Source organism: Capra hircus, chromosome 24 (assembly GCF_001704415.2).
Source record: "Capra hircus breed San Clemente chromosome 24, ASM170441v1, whole genome shotgun sequence".
Lineage (NCBI taxonomy): Eukaryota > Metazoa > Chordata > Mammalia > Artiodactyla > Bovidae > Capra > Capra hircus.
The window spans coordinates 21752367-21767398 of NC_030831.1; the positions used below are offsets into that span (position 1 = coordinate 21752367).

The 15032-nt window shown below is 40.6% G+C and overlaps 1 protein-coding gene across 1 annotated transcript in view; it reads right to left on the minus strand.

Annotated features, from left to right (window-relative positions):
* Positions 1–10706, minus strand: part of GALNT1 (polypeptide N-acetylgalactosaminyltransferase 1) — a 78461-nt gene extending 67755 nt beyond the window's left edge. Inside the window, exons 1-2 of the mRNA XM_005696978.3 lie at positions 10632–10706; positions 838–1081 (exon numbers count right to left, since the gene is read on the minus strand). Coding sequence (XP_005697035.1) covers positions 838–976 — 139 coding nt within the window. The 5' untranslated portion in view covers positions 977–1081; positions 10632–10706. The remainder of the gene's footprint in view (positions 1–837; positions 1082–10631) is intronic.

Sequence of the window (15032 nt, forward strand, 5' to 3'; positions counted from 1 at the left end):
TTTAAACACAGAGTCTAAAACGGAATTTTTCAGGTGTCTCCTTCCTTTTCCACGCCAGAGACTGCAGTGTTCTCAACACAGCACTGATTTTATAGTCTGATCTTTTCATAAGCTCTCCCTAAAAGTGCTAACTGGAGCTATCGACAGCATCAACAAAATGAACTCACCAGACCACGTCTACCTAAAATAACTTCTTCCCTTAGGACTGAGATAGGAGGGCTAGAGAACTCTCTCTCTCATGCCTGATAATGCAATTTTAACGCTCCACTCAGCATTATGACATTAGGCTAATCTCCTGTGCAGTTTTGGTAGTCCCAGCTATGCGATTCCCTATATTATTTGGTAATATGACCTCCAGAAAATTAACTACTTTTAACACTGAACACTGGAGAAGGCTATGGCACCCCACTCCAGTACTCTTGCCTGGAAAATCCCATGGATGGAAGAGTCTGGTGGGTTGCAGTCCATGGGGTCGGACACGACTGAGTGACTTCCCTTTCACTTTTCACTTTCATGCACTGGAGAAGGAAATGGCAACCCACTCCAGTGTTCTTGCCTGGAGAATCCCAGGGACGGGGGAGCCTGGTGGGCTGCCATCTATGGGGTCACACAGAGCTGGACACAACTGAAGCGACTTAGCAGCAGCAGCAGCATACATGACACTTTAATACTGTTAGAAGAACCCACTGGAGAACTGATAGAAATATGATCATCACAGAAAGCCAGGCATTACTATTAATCTAAAGAAATGTTAAAATTCTATGGTTCAAAAATTAGTTATTACAAACAAGTAACACATGTATCAAGACAGGCCCATTATTATAAAGCGTCACTCACCATCCCCAGCAGGAAGTCCTCGCTCTTTTTTTTCATCACATTTGTTGCATTCACTGAAGTAAAGCAGCAGGAACATATCCAAGAGTACCCAAATCAAGGAGGTGGCTAGGACCACCTTGCAGTATGCAAATTTTCTCATGGCACTTTAAGTCAAATGCAAAATTTTAAAATATATATATATATAAATATACAAAGATCATGAAAATTATTCCAATCCAGTTTCATCAGAAATCACTTTCATAACCTACAGACAGAAAAAGAAAAAAGATTAACTAAAAAAATTCAGAACCTAAAGCACAATCGAAAGATTAACTTAATATGCATATGAAATTTTACTATGAAGTTTTAAATCAGACTTCAAAAAATACTTGTAAAATATATAAAAACTGACAGTATCAAAAACATGCAAATAACTCCTACAAATCAATATACACAATAAAATAAAAAAATGGGTAAATGATGCAAACAAGCACTTTGCAGAAAGGAAACCACAAGAGCCAATAAACAAGTGAAAATGGGCTCGATTCACTACAATTAAGAAAATGCAAATTAAAACAGTGAGCGACTATCTCATACCCATTAAACACGTGGGGCTTAACTGCCTTCTATTCAACTGCTATATTAAACGCTCAAGTAAAAGCTAAGCCATTAACTGCCACAGGGGTTTAAGAAATCAGTAATTCCCAGTCCATTTCAAACACTCCCATTCAGTTCCATGGTCCAAGGATTTATATGAGCTCTCCCAGTCGCTGTACTACATCAGTTTAACTGGAGTGATTCTTATCCCTCTGTCCCACTGAATCCCATTCTAAAAATGCTAGTCACCAGCCATTCAGAAACAGACTCATGAAAAGAGCAGAAGAAAAGGGCATCAAGAGATCTGAGGCCTGGACTTGGCTCTGACAGTAACTGCATAGACTTCCCAGAACTTTCGCTTCTATGTGCCCCACCCCCACCCCAATCTGTTACAACATCTTGAGAAAATGACTGGAGGAACGGTCACCAAATCTAGGACGGCTAGATCGGAAACACTCCTGGCACGTTGGCACTCGTCTGGGGGCGCACTGGAGCAGTCCCAGGGACCTCAGACGAAGTCATCGCATGGAGCCATGGGCACCAAGGCTCAAAGGCGCGTCAGTGCTGACCTGGAGACGGAAGAATCAAGTGCACTTGGGGTGGATGGAGGAAACACTTGGCACAGGTGCCCCCCACTGAAAGCCAATGTGCAGATGCTCTGAAGGGCTGGGACGCTACAGGGGGCCCAGGAGCTTCTTACAAGGGCAGTTTATGTAGCATGAACCCGGGATAGACCAGAGAGTTTATCTATGAAAAAGTTCTCTCCTACCTTATGAAGGGGCTAGCCAACAACCTGAAAAGCACCCCCAAAATACTAGGTGACACTTGTAACTGTCAAGTATTATTTCTGCTCACCTCTCTGGGGACTATGATCTCTTGCCTATTGGTCTCCTTCCATCAAACCAACACTCCCCACTTGTACCCTGAGAACAGGGGTGCCACTGCCGGATTCTTGCCTCAAGTCCCTCACATGGGGTGAGCAACCACTACTAACTCTAGTGACTGGGGTGAGGGGCAAGGCCAAAAGGATTACAACGCACAGTGTCATGGAACAACAGATCTCTCCAGAGAAGCCGATATCCCACGTATTTCAAGCCACTTCACGTGCAAGGCTACCTCTCTTGGCCACTGGCAAAGCAAGCAGTCTAACTGCTGGTGCGCTATCTGGGACGCAAATGTGGCTCTGTGTTCTCTAAAACCTGCTGATGGTTATTTCTTTCAGAGCTTACAGCCCAGAACACTTAAATGTCTTTATGACTCTGTACCCATCCCTGTTTAATTTTTCTAAGGCAGCACAATTAGATTCTAAAATTGAAGATGAAATGCAGTGGGGGGGTGTGTATTTGGAAGGAGAGCGATACAGAGAAAGCAGGAGGTGCAGGGAGAAAGGAGAATAAAGAAGAGGCAAAAACCTCTGAAACCTTGGGCCAGAGATTCCTCAGCTACTAACAATAAAATGCACAAATCATTTAAAAAAAAGACTGGACGTTGGACTTAATAAAATCTGCTCTTCAAAAGACGGTTAAATAAAAAACAAGTCATATATGGGGAGAAAATATTTACAAATGACTCATCTGATAAATTACCTGTACCCAGACCACATAAAAAACTCTTCAAATACAGTGTTTAAAAACCCTAATCCAAAATAATGGGCGAAAAGTTTGAACTGTCACTTCGCCGGAACAGCAATTCAGGTGGTAAACTACAACAAGAAAAGATTTTCAACATTGTTAGCTACTGTGTGTGTGTACTCAGTCTGATCTGACTCTTTGCAATCCAGGGACTGTGGCCTGCCAGGTTCCTCTGTCCATGGGATTCTCCAGGTAAAAATACTGGAACGGGTTACCATTTCCTTCTCCAAGGGATCTTCCCAATCCAAGGATTAAACCCGTCTCCTGTGTCTCCTGCACTGGCAGATGGATTCTTTACTGCTAATGCCACCTACTAGGGAACTGCAAATTAAAAACACAATGAAACACCACTATGCACCAATATAAACAGCTAAAGGAAAAAAGAAAACTACCAAATGCTAGCAAGAACTGGACGACTAACACACTGCCAGTGGAATGCAAAATGGTACAGTCTCTCCGGAAAACAAAGAGTGTTTCTCCCATAAGAATCTTACATAAGAGCAAGGATAATGTATGTCTACACAAAGACTTGTACACAACCTTTTTATCAACTTAATCATGACTATCAAAATCTGGAGACGATCCACACGTCTACCACCTGGTGAACGGATAAACAAACTGTGGTACTCTAAACAGTGCAGGACTTCAACCCAGAATCCAGCAATCAAAAAGAACTCTCGACGTACATGCCACAGCACTGGTGAACCTCACAAGCCTTATGCTAAGTGAAAGTGGTCAGTAGCAAACGGCTGCACTCTGTACACTATATGATGCCATTTATGCGAGATAGAAATCAGATCAGCCATTGCCAGGGGCTTGGAAGAGTAGAGGACTGGCCTCAAAGGACAGTGAAAATTTGTGATAATGGGAAACCCTCTACTCCCAGCTAGTGGTGGCGGTCATACAACTGTGTCCATTAGTCCAAACGGGTACGGCTACACTTAAAAGGGTGAATTTTATTGTACGTAATAAATTCAACCTCAATAACCTTAAAAATAGGTAAATACAGAAGAGGTGAGGACCCTTCAAAGAAACAATTTAAATTTTAGGAGGATAACTGTTGTATATTTCTTCAAGTACCTTAAACACTATTACTAATGGGCTAAATACCCTCCCAGTCATTCAGAATAAATCAGCAGTATGTCATGTCTTTTTTTTTAAGTAACTGTATTATACCCACATATTCTCAGAACTTTTGAAATGAGTTCTGGGTACATGGTTATAGTAGTACAGAACCAAATAAAAATTTTAATACTATTTACTTTTATTTTTGCCTGCGCTAGGCCTTCGTTGCTTTTCGCAGGCCTTCTCTAGCTAGGGTGAGCGGGGGCTACTCTGCGGCGCCTGGGCTTCTCCCTGCGGAGACCTCTCTCGCCACAGTGCACGGGCTCAGTAGTTGCAGTGCACGGGCTGAGTTGCTCCAAGGCATGTGGAATCTTCCTGGACCAGGGATCAAATCCATGTCCCCTGCATTGACAAGCAGATTCTTATCCACTACACAACCAGGGAAGTCCAGGTATATCATATTTTAAAGCAACTGTAACATCTATTTTTACTCAAATATTTTAATGTCTTAAATGTCCCTACAGGAGGAAAAGACTGAAATGTTTGTGACCATAAAGGGGAAGCATGAGAGATCTCTGTGGTAATGCCACTGAGATTTTTTTTTAAATTTAACTAATATGCTCAACAGACATTCTAACCTCTCTCTCCACCACAACCACCAAGTATACTGTCTTAGACAACCAATGTCTTAATGGTCACTTCAAAAAAGGCCTCCTGATACCCACAAAGCTGTGTCAGAATACCACGTATTGTTTTACAGGTTACTACTCTTTAAAGAAGAGAGAGAACAGACACAGGCTGAGGTGCTTCCTGGCTCATGATTCCGACTCTTGCTCTGCCCACCCTACCCCTAGGTCTGGTAACAGACCTAGTCCCATGGGCACAGGACAGCCAAATGAGCTGGCCAGGCCAACCACAGGCCCTCAGCCCTTCACTTCCCGAGTCACAGAGCTGGAAGCCCATGCTAACCTAGTGCTGCAGTCAGCTACACTGCCCGTCGCGGAGAGAGAGCCGACCTGCAGTCCAAGAGGGCGAGCCCAAACGGAGGCACGCAGGACGAGAGGAGGAGGGTCCCGTAGTGACCGAGTCCCTGTCTCTTCTCTGGCTCTCGTGACCACTCAGGAATCCTTCTAATAATCCCCTTTTCCGCTTATGAGAGTTTGAACGGAGTTCCTGACACACACCAGGGATGCGGAAGCGGGGGGATTGGGGGGGGGGGTGCAGAGATAGAGGAAACCTAAGGTCAGACAGGCTCTGGTCCACTTCTGAAGTTCCTCTCTACGATTCAGAACAATTATACATTATGAGGCACACTATGCTACTTGAAAGGACACTGAATTGCTTACTAGTGGAAAAATCTGAGACTTGCTTTTCTTCTAACACTACATTCCTCAAGCCCATTCATGCTGCATGTAGTTGTAGTCAGTTCCTTTTCACCACTGTATAATACTCAATTGGCTTATATCAATGTAATCATACACTATGGGGCTAATCATAGTTTATCCCTTTCATGCTTAATAGGCATGGGGTGATTTCTAGGTTTATGCATGTTTCCTGGTACACATGTGCCAGGGGTCAGCAAACTTCTGCAAAGGGCCAGACAGTAAACATTTTAGGCTTTGCGGGACATAAGATCTCTGTGGCAACCACTTGAATCTGGGGTTGTACCACAAAAGCCTCTGTGATATGTAACCAAGTAAGTGTGACAGTATTCCAATAAAACAAAGCTTATTTATGGACATTAAACTTGAATGTCATGTAATTTTAAAATTATAAATTATGAAATTATTTCTTAACCATTTAAAGATGTTAAAAATCTTTCTTAATTCATGAGTTGTCACAACCCTGATCTAGAGTACATACCTAGGGATATTAGGTCATGAGACTACACATATTTTCAATATGAAAACATATGGCAAACTTGTTTTCCCAGATGTCTAAAGCAAAATGAGAGCTCTGGATGTGTTATGTCCTTGGCAACACTTATTGATGTCAAACTATTTAATTTTTTGACAACCTGGTAAGTGTGTAATTTAATGTGAGTTTCCCCACCATCTCTGACATTTCCATTTCCTCTTCCTAATATACCCACTGAAGTTTATTCTATTGGGTGAAGGTGTTTTGTCTTTTTCCTATTAGTCTGTGAAGATCTTTATACAGTCTGGATTCTAATCCATGCTGGTTACATGCACTACCAGTATCTTTTCCCAGTTTATAGCTTATATTCTTAACAAGAGGTGTCTTTTGTAGTTCATATTTTCTATGTCTTAAGAAGTTTTTCTCTACCTTCAGTTCAGTTCAGTCGCTCAGTCGTGTCCGACTCTTTGCGACCCCGTGAATCTCAGCACCCCAGGCCTCCATGTCCATCACCAACTCCCGGAGTTCACTCAGACTCACATCCATCGAGTCAGTGATGCCATCCAGCCATCTCATCCTTGGTCGTCCCCTTTTCCTCCTGCCCCCAATCCCTCCCAGCATCAGAGTCTGGGTGTTGTTTTTGCTTTGGCTTCATCCTTTCATTCTTTCTGGAGTTATTTCTCCACTGATCTCCAGTAGCATATTGAGCACCTACTGATCTGGGGAGTTTCTCTACCTAGAGATCATTAAAAATATTTTAATGTCTACAAGTTTTAAAGTTTTACCTTTCCAGTGTAAGTACAGATTCAATATTATTTTCTTCCATATGGATAACCAATTGTCTCAGTACTGTTTATGGGAAGTTCAATCTCTCCCTAAAAGTGTGCAATACCAACTTTGTCATAAGTCATGTTTCTGAGGTTCTACATTCTGTTCCATTGGTCTGCTTATCCCTACACCATACAGCGTCTTAATTATAGCTTTACAACAATTCTTGGTACCCAGTAAAGCAAATATTCTCACCTTTTACTAGTTGAGGAGTACCTTGGCTACTTCTGACCCACTGGCCTTCCTTAGCTATGCTGACCATTTAATTACTTAAAATGACATTCCATCTACTGCAAAAGAAATCCACTAGTTACAAATGCTTTACTGTTCTGAGAAAATAAACCAATTAAAAATTCATAGAAGTCATAAAAAAAAAAGAAGTTGGTGATGAGAAGAGAAATTAAATTCAAGAAGTCAAAAGAAAAGTTCTAAAAATGTTCTTCAAAATGACATTATTAAAATAAATGTATAGTATCTAACCTTTATGTCTACTACTTTGTTATTCCTTTAAAACAAAACAAAACAAAAAAACCCCCAGTATTTTAGAGTCCCAATCATTCCATGCTGCTTGGATATTTACTGAGTCTTGGCCAACTCTGTTCTTGATACCACGTCAGACACCGTAGATGGTAGGAGCATGAAGGCAATGATCCACACCATGGAAACTGTTATCACACTATTAAATACCAGGGTAAGAGACACGCCGTTCACATTACAAAAGAGAAACACCAACTCAGGAAACCTGGCAGGAAAAAGACACCCAGATAGGGAAGTTTCTGAACAGGTTTTATCAGACAGTGTGAGACACTACACTTTGCTGCAACAAGGTTTTCTTTACATTTTTTCTACAGATGTTTTGTTTCTCTCTCTCCTTTAGCTAAAATCCTTTAAGGGCTTCCTGATGTCCTGCCATTTTGTTCTGAAGAACACCATTTGTAGGACTCACACCTGAAAGCTCTCACTAAAGAAATTCCATGATCAAATAAGTTAGGGAAACGTTACTTCCTCGATTTGCTTGGAGAGATTCAGTCTGTATATTACTGCACCAGAGGTTCTATGAAGCCCTGCATTGAGGCAAGCTGTGTGATTCTGTTAACTCAGAACTTCTCAGATTCAAGCATGGAATCTTCCTTAACTACTGTGTCTTTCTTTTTTGCATAACACAAAGCAGTTTTCAAACAGCAATAAATAAACTAGTGAAGACTGGCTTCAAATCCTGGAAGCAGGTAACTTTTAAGCTATGAGTTATTTTCTTTCTGCAAAACTATTTCTGTAAAGCTGCAAATTGAGTAAAAAAAAAAAAGAAATCCCACTGTGTTTAAAAGCCTCTCACGAGGCTGACTTTCAGAGAGAGAAGGTCATGTGTAATTTTGTAATATTTTAATTTAATTAATAAAATTAATATTAATTTTGTGATATTTTGATTTAACATAACATATACCTGTATATAGTACAAATGAAAAGTAAAAGTGTTAGTCACTCAGTCATGTCTGACTCTTTGCAACCCCATGAACTGTAGCCCACCAGGCTCCTCAGTCCATGTAATTCTCCAGGCAAGAATACTAGAGTGAGTTGCCATTCCCTTCTCCAGGAGATCTTCCCAACCCAGGGTTCGAACCTAGGTCTCCTGCACTGCAGGCAGATTCTTTACTGTCTAAGCCACCAGGGTTTGTGGACAAAATGGGAAATCCAAATCACCATTAGATATAGATCCCTAAAAGAAAAGAATCTAGAAGCTTCCCTTCAGGTAAGTGAAATTTGTCAACTATTTCTACTATCAGATATTTTTTTTCAAGTGTGGAGTATCATATTCTACAGAATATATCATCATTAAATTTTGCATTCAGCAAATGCAACATTATTTCATGTGCAAGTCTGTGAGGAAAGAGTTAACACAGCAGGTGTGTTCTACCCTGTCCGGGCTAAGCCCAGGGGGATGCCTAGGGCCATGGCAATGACCCCTGGCCAAATGCTGAGAAGAAACTCCTGGAATGTTCATGGTTATTTGTTAAGGATGTTAGAGGTGGTGAGTCAGGATGTACCAGGCTGTCAGCATTGTTTAAAGAAATCATCAAGATTTATGACGTGCACCTGGTGTCTGGTCTGGGCCCAAGTCTCAGCTGCCAAAGCTGGCCACATGGCAGGAATACGCCTACGTGACCAGCTGGCTACCAACGGGAGCTCCAGGCTGTGACACTCGTGTGCTTCCCTGAGCAGACACGTCTTGTACATGCCTCTATCATTCACAGCTGGAGGGGAACTCGTGTTCCTGTGATTCTCACAGAGGGAAGACTCAGAAGTCCACACCTGATCTCGTCAACCTTCACCTGTTTATATCTCTTTTCTGCTCTTCTTGCACTGTATCTTTGGCTGTAATAAAAATGCAGCCGTGAGTACAACACTATGTTGAGCTGTGTCAGTCTTTCCAGCAAATCAAACTAGTGGGCAGTCACAGGGCCCCCAAAACCAACACCATAATATCTACTTCTCTCATTCCTTTTCAGAAGCTGCATGATCATAGGACGATATCCTTGAATGACTAAATCAGCGTACAGCATAAAAGCTAAGACATAGGCCTGAGATTACTGTCTTTAGAAAGGTCTGGTTGCAATGTTAGCCCTTGGCTGGTGTTTGGGAACTTGAGTGATACACAGTTTCCTAGGCTGATATAAATCTTACCTTAAATGATTAGCGGGCCTCACTGTGCTGAAACTGCCTGTACAAACAATATGATTTATGCAAAACATCTCTTTGCCTTCTGGGAGCCTGAAATTTTGGTACATGCTAGGCAGAAGGTACCTCCATTACCAGGTCCGATAAAAACACTGGCATTCAGTCTAATGAGTTTTCCTGGTTGACAACACTTCACACGTGTTGTCAAAATTCACTGCTAAAGGAATTTAGCTTACGTGGAGGAATTAAGCTTATTCCACGGGGAGAGGACTCTAGGAAGATAGTAACTGCTTTCCTCCAGATTTCACTTCTTCCCTTTGCTAACACTGCTTTGTATCCTTTTGCTATAATAAGTCTTAGCTATTATTCAGAGATCATATGCTGAATGCTATGAATCCTCCTAGGCAATCACTAAACCTGCGGGTGGTCTTGGGAACAGACAACACAATCAGCATTTTAAAACAGAAGTGATGATCTATTAGGCCAAATGCTAAAATTCACATTTCAATCCCAGAACGTATTAATATCAGTAATGCGCTCCTAGCAATTTTACTGTATTTGCATAAACCTGGGCCTCTTTATTCCTTGAATGAGAAAAACATACCCACGTCACAGTCCCTGAATTAAATGCAGTAAGGCACAACACACTCACGGTAAACACTCGGTAAATATTAAATAGTAATTCTAAGGGCTCTTTCTTAGATGAAACAAAAAAATCAGGAACATTTTACATTTGTACTGATGCACTTGGAGTCCTGCAAAGAGAAGCTCAGAGACAAACCTGAACCCTTCACCTTCCTAACACTGGCGCCATGAGTGCTTTCCAGTCCACACGTCAGGATTGCTGGTCGAAGACAAGCAGGTTACACCCTATATAATACGTATCTTTCTATTTCTAAAGGTGGTCTTCACTTAGTCTTCACATTGCTTTCGTGAATGAGAAGTCAATGTGCTAATTAATTAGTACCACACGTGGCTATGCTTGATGGTTACGTTTCTCAAATTACTGTGCCAGGATTTCAGTACAAGCCACTCACTTTCTGGCATGTAAATGAGGCATCAAGTCCAGTCAGGGCACATCTGAGCCTGTGCCACTGTAAGAGCAACTCCCAATGTAAAGAGAAGTCCAACCCTGAAGTCATTTACGCCCAGTGATCAACTTACCCCAAAGTGGCTTTTCAAATGAATTCACATCCCAAATCCACATGTCCCACATCTCCTGCTGAAAAATAAATTTCCTAAAATCAGTTTATTACAGAATAACTCTATCCTCCCCGCTTTACTTCAGCCACCCTATTCCACTGGACTAAATGCCAGCCATTTCACCTGAGGATGAGGAGCAGGTCTTACTCAGCTTCTTCCCCCATTCTGAGCACAACACCTGGCACAAACTGTGTGTTCAGTTAATGCTTATTACGTGAATAAGTGAGTCAATGAATACAGTATTTCTGAGATCCAACACCAAGCTCAGTGGAAATATTGTAAAAAGTATCTTTCCTCTTCTTGGAAATCTGCAAGGATGTTAACTCCCCTGGTGGGAAGGTCAAGGACTCACAGATAGTACCTGTTCCATATCCCACGCCCACCCCTGTTCTTCACGGCATTAGACCTCTGGCTGAATTCAAGTGCTCATTCTCTGCTAGACTACCTATTCTTGACTGGTCCCAGCCAACTGTGACCGTTCCACTCCTCTTGCCAGTGTAAATAACCACATCTCAACCAGCAGGATCTGAAGGGAAATCTGTCGGGAAGCATTCAGGAAAAGTTACGCTCCCTCATGGGCAAGCGGAAGGAGACACTATCCTGCCTTTGGAACACACTGAGAAGTGCTGCAGCCATCTTGGGGGCATGAGGGGAGCCAACATCAACATGCGAAGGACAAGGTGAAAACAGAAAGCAAAGGGACCCTGACTGTCCCCAGGGGCCACTGACAGACTAATCCTGAAACTGCATAGGGCTGGACTTCTTGTTACCAAAGGGATAAAGCTCTGTCTAACTGGATATTCTGAAATACTACAGTCAAAAGCATGCCAATACATCACTATGCAACCTATGATTATTAATTTAGATAGGTATGTATACAGCCTGTGAAGAAAAAAACGAAATGTAAACCAGTGGAGGATCCAAATTAGGGAATCTACTTTTAAAGGAGATTCCACAGAAGGAGAATTTCAATATAAATGCAACAGGTGCAAGACAGACCCTGGTGTGTTAAATGCCCATTCTTAACAATCCTTAAGCCTATCAGAGAATCACATATCCCTAATTCATTCAGACTTTGATAAATAACAAGAATCTACAAGACACAACACTGAGTAGTTTGATGTACATAAACATAGAAAGGGCTCAGTTTCTGCCTTCAACGAGCTTGCAGCTCAGAAGGACAGATGCTATTAGTAAGTTTGTATGACACTTTACAATTTACAAAATCTTTTTCTATTTCTGCAACAGGTGCCAAGTTACAAGGAGCTACAGCGCACCAAGGAGAGAAAATGGTAAAGGAGGACAACTGGGGAATCGGTCTGAGTTAGGGAAAGGCAAAAGGATATTTCAGGTGGACAAAACAATATGAGTTAAAATAGGGACACAGAAAAATCAAGGGACTTCTGGGGACAATGAACAGAAAAATGGGGAGATGTGGTTATGTCTTTGGAAAAGGGAAATCTCATTCTACTTGACATCACCGTAATGTGCTAACTACCAAGACAAGTCTCTTTCTTATACTCATCCTACCTGATGTCTCAGCCTCTCAAATTATTAATATCTGGGGAACAGACAAGCATGTCTTGGTTCCAGGGTCACTCCTTTCTCTCCCACTTTTCTCAACATGCTTTGCAGTCTTCTCTGACCCACCCCACTCTGCCCTGGATGTGTCTGCAGGCTGACACTACACAGATCCCTGGGGAATCCACCAGAGACAAAGCATCACCCACCGTATGCTGATGGTCCCACATCTCTAACTTTCGTGACTCTCTGGTTTGAATGCAAGTTCCTCCAGCATGGGAATCAAGTTTTTCACATTTAAGCTCTAAAAATCTTATGAAATGTCTGAGCAAACAGAAACTCATACACAAAATAGCATCTCCACTTCTAAGTCATTCTTTGTCCTTATGCTTTCCTTTCCATTCTAGCACCAAACACCAATTTACACTGTTATATATGTATTAATTATCTTGTAAGCCTCATGAGGGCAGAGACCTTATTTCAATGCTACTACTACAGCACCTGGAATAGTATTTGGCACGTGGCAGAAGTTAGTAATTATTTGGTTAAATGAACAAGAATACCAGAAAGCAACAGCATGTAAGAAGGAATAAAGGCACCGAAAATGAAAGCGTTTTAAGGGTGCTGTATTTAGGTTTAGGGCAGAGATATTTGATTAATTCAAGGCCTTAAGATTAATATTTTTAATATTAAAAGATAACTAATTAAGTGAAAACAGCATGTACAATTAAAAACCAAACTGAAAAAAAAGGAGAAACAATAAAACCAATCAATTTAGAATAAAACAAGAAGGAAATTTAAAATGATTTAAAAAACCCACGGACAGAAAAGAAAGCACAAAATGGCAGAAATAAATCCCCATACATAGGTAGTTTAAATAAAGATAAAAAGCCTGACTGTATTCATTGAAAGTTATCAGATTGGATTTTTTTCAATAAAAGCTATGTAAGGATTCAGAGTTTACGGAGCAGTTAAAAGTGAAAGCAACCTTACCAAAGATATACAGATTGCAAATAAACATATGAAGAGATGCTCCCTATACCAGTAAAATACAATTCAAACAACAAAATACCTCTATACATGTACTATAATGGCTAAAATTCAGAACACTGACAGTATCAGATGCTGGCAAGGAACTCTCATCCAACAGGAACTATCATCTATCATGAAGTCTGCTGCTGCTGTTTAGTTGCTAAGTCGTATCTGACACTTTGCAACCCCACGGACTGTAGCCCGCCAGGCTCCTCTGTCCATGGGATTTTTCAGGCAAGAATACTGGAGTGGGTAGCCATTTACTTCTCCAGGGGATCTTCCTGACCCGGGAATCAAACCTGCGTCTCCTGCATTGGCAGGTGAATTCTTTACCCCTGTGCCACCAGGGAAGCCCTTCCATGAAGTTTCCATCTGAGAAACTTATGCAGAGAAAGATATGCAGAAAAGTATACATAAAAGTAAGATCTGAAAATGTCCACAGCTGGTGGAAGAGAGAAAATTGCAAATCTGAGTTCAGCTGACCCTAAGCAAAATACAAAGAAAATACAAAGAAAATCACAGCAAGAGCAAATCATATTCAAATTGCTGAAAACTAAAGATTCAGAGAAAATCTTCAACCAACCAGAGGAAGAAAAAAAAAAAGACAGTATGATATACAGAGAAAAAATGGATGACTTCTCATTACATGAAACAAAGGCATTTTCAGATAAGTAAAAGCCAAAACAGTTCCTCTCTCATAGACCTGTATGCAGGTCTATAAGAAATGCAGAAGGAAAATGAAACCAGATGGAAACTCAGATCTGCAAGAGAAATGAAGAATATCAGCAATGGTAAATATCAGTAAACATAAAAGCCTATATTTTTTCCTCAATTTCTTAAAAATGGTTGATGAAAAAAAAATGTTAACTTTATATTGTACAATTTATTAACATACAGATGAAGTATAAGACAAAATTAGAGCAAAGGATAGTGGTGGGAGGAAATGTAACTATATGGTTGCCAGGGACTTACCTTTTACACTTAATAATACAACCTAGCATCTATTCATGATATTTAAAACAAAAACAAAAAAGTGGTAGGAAACTAGAAAAAAGAATGAATTTTGTTAACCTGATAAGGTTATCTGCCCTAAATCTACAGTAAACAGAACGCTTATTGGTGAAGTGTTGGAAGCATTCCCTTTGAATGAAGTTAGGAAAAGGTCAGAAATGCCATCTATCACTTTTTCCTCTGAACAATGTACTGGAATTCCTATTCAGAACAGTAAAACAAGAAGAAATAAAGGATTTAAGAACTGGAAAGAAAAAAACAGAGCAACCACAAAGGAAATGACAGAAAATCCAAAAAAATAAAAGCAATTAGAACTAATGAGAACTTTTAGCAAGGTTGCTGGATTCAAGATCAACATACAATATTCACCTAAGAATTCTAAGAAAATTTCTTAGAAAGACCTTTTAAAAAATGAAGATATAGCATGCTCACATATGGAAGATTTATTAGAGCAGTAAATAATCTCGGTATTAATCTACACAATTAATACAGTTCCAAGAAAAATCTCAACATAGTTTTTCAAAGAACTTTAAAAGCAGATCCTAAAATCAAACTGAAAGGCAAAGCCATAAAAGATTTTGATTTTTTGTGGCCAATAAAAATTTTGAACAGCAAGGCAATGGAACTCTGACTGCTACATGTCAATCAAGCTATAGGAATGAAGTCAGTGTGACTGTGGGCAGAGGCAGATTAAAAGATTAATCAAACAGAACAAAGAACAGAATCATATGCCCTTGAGCATGCAAATGGTACATGACAGAGGTGGCACCACAAATGTATGAAAGAGATGGACTATTT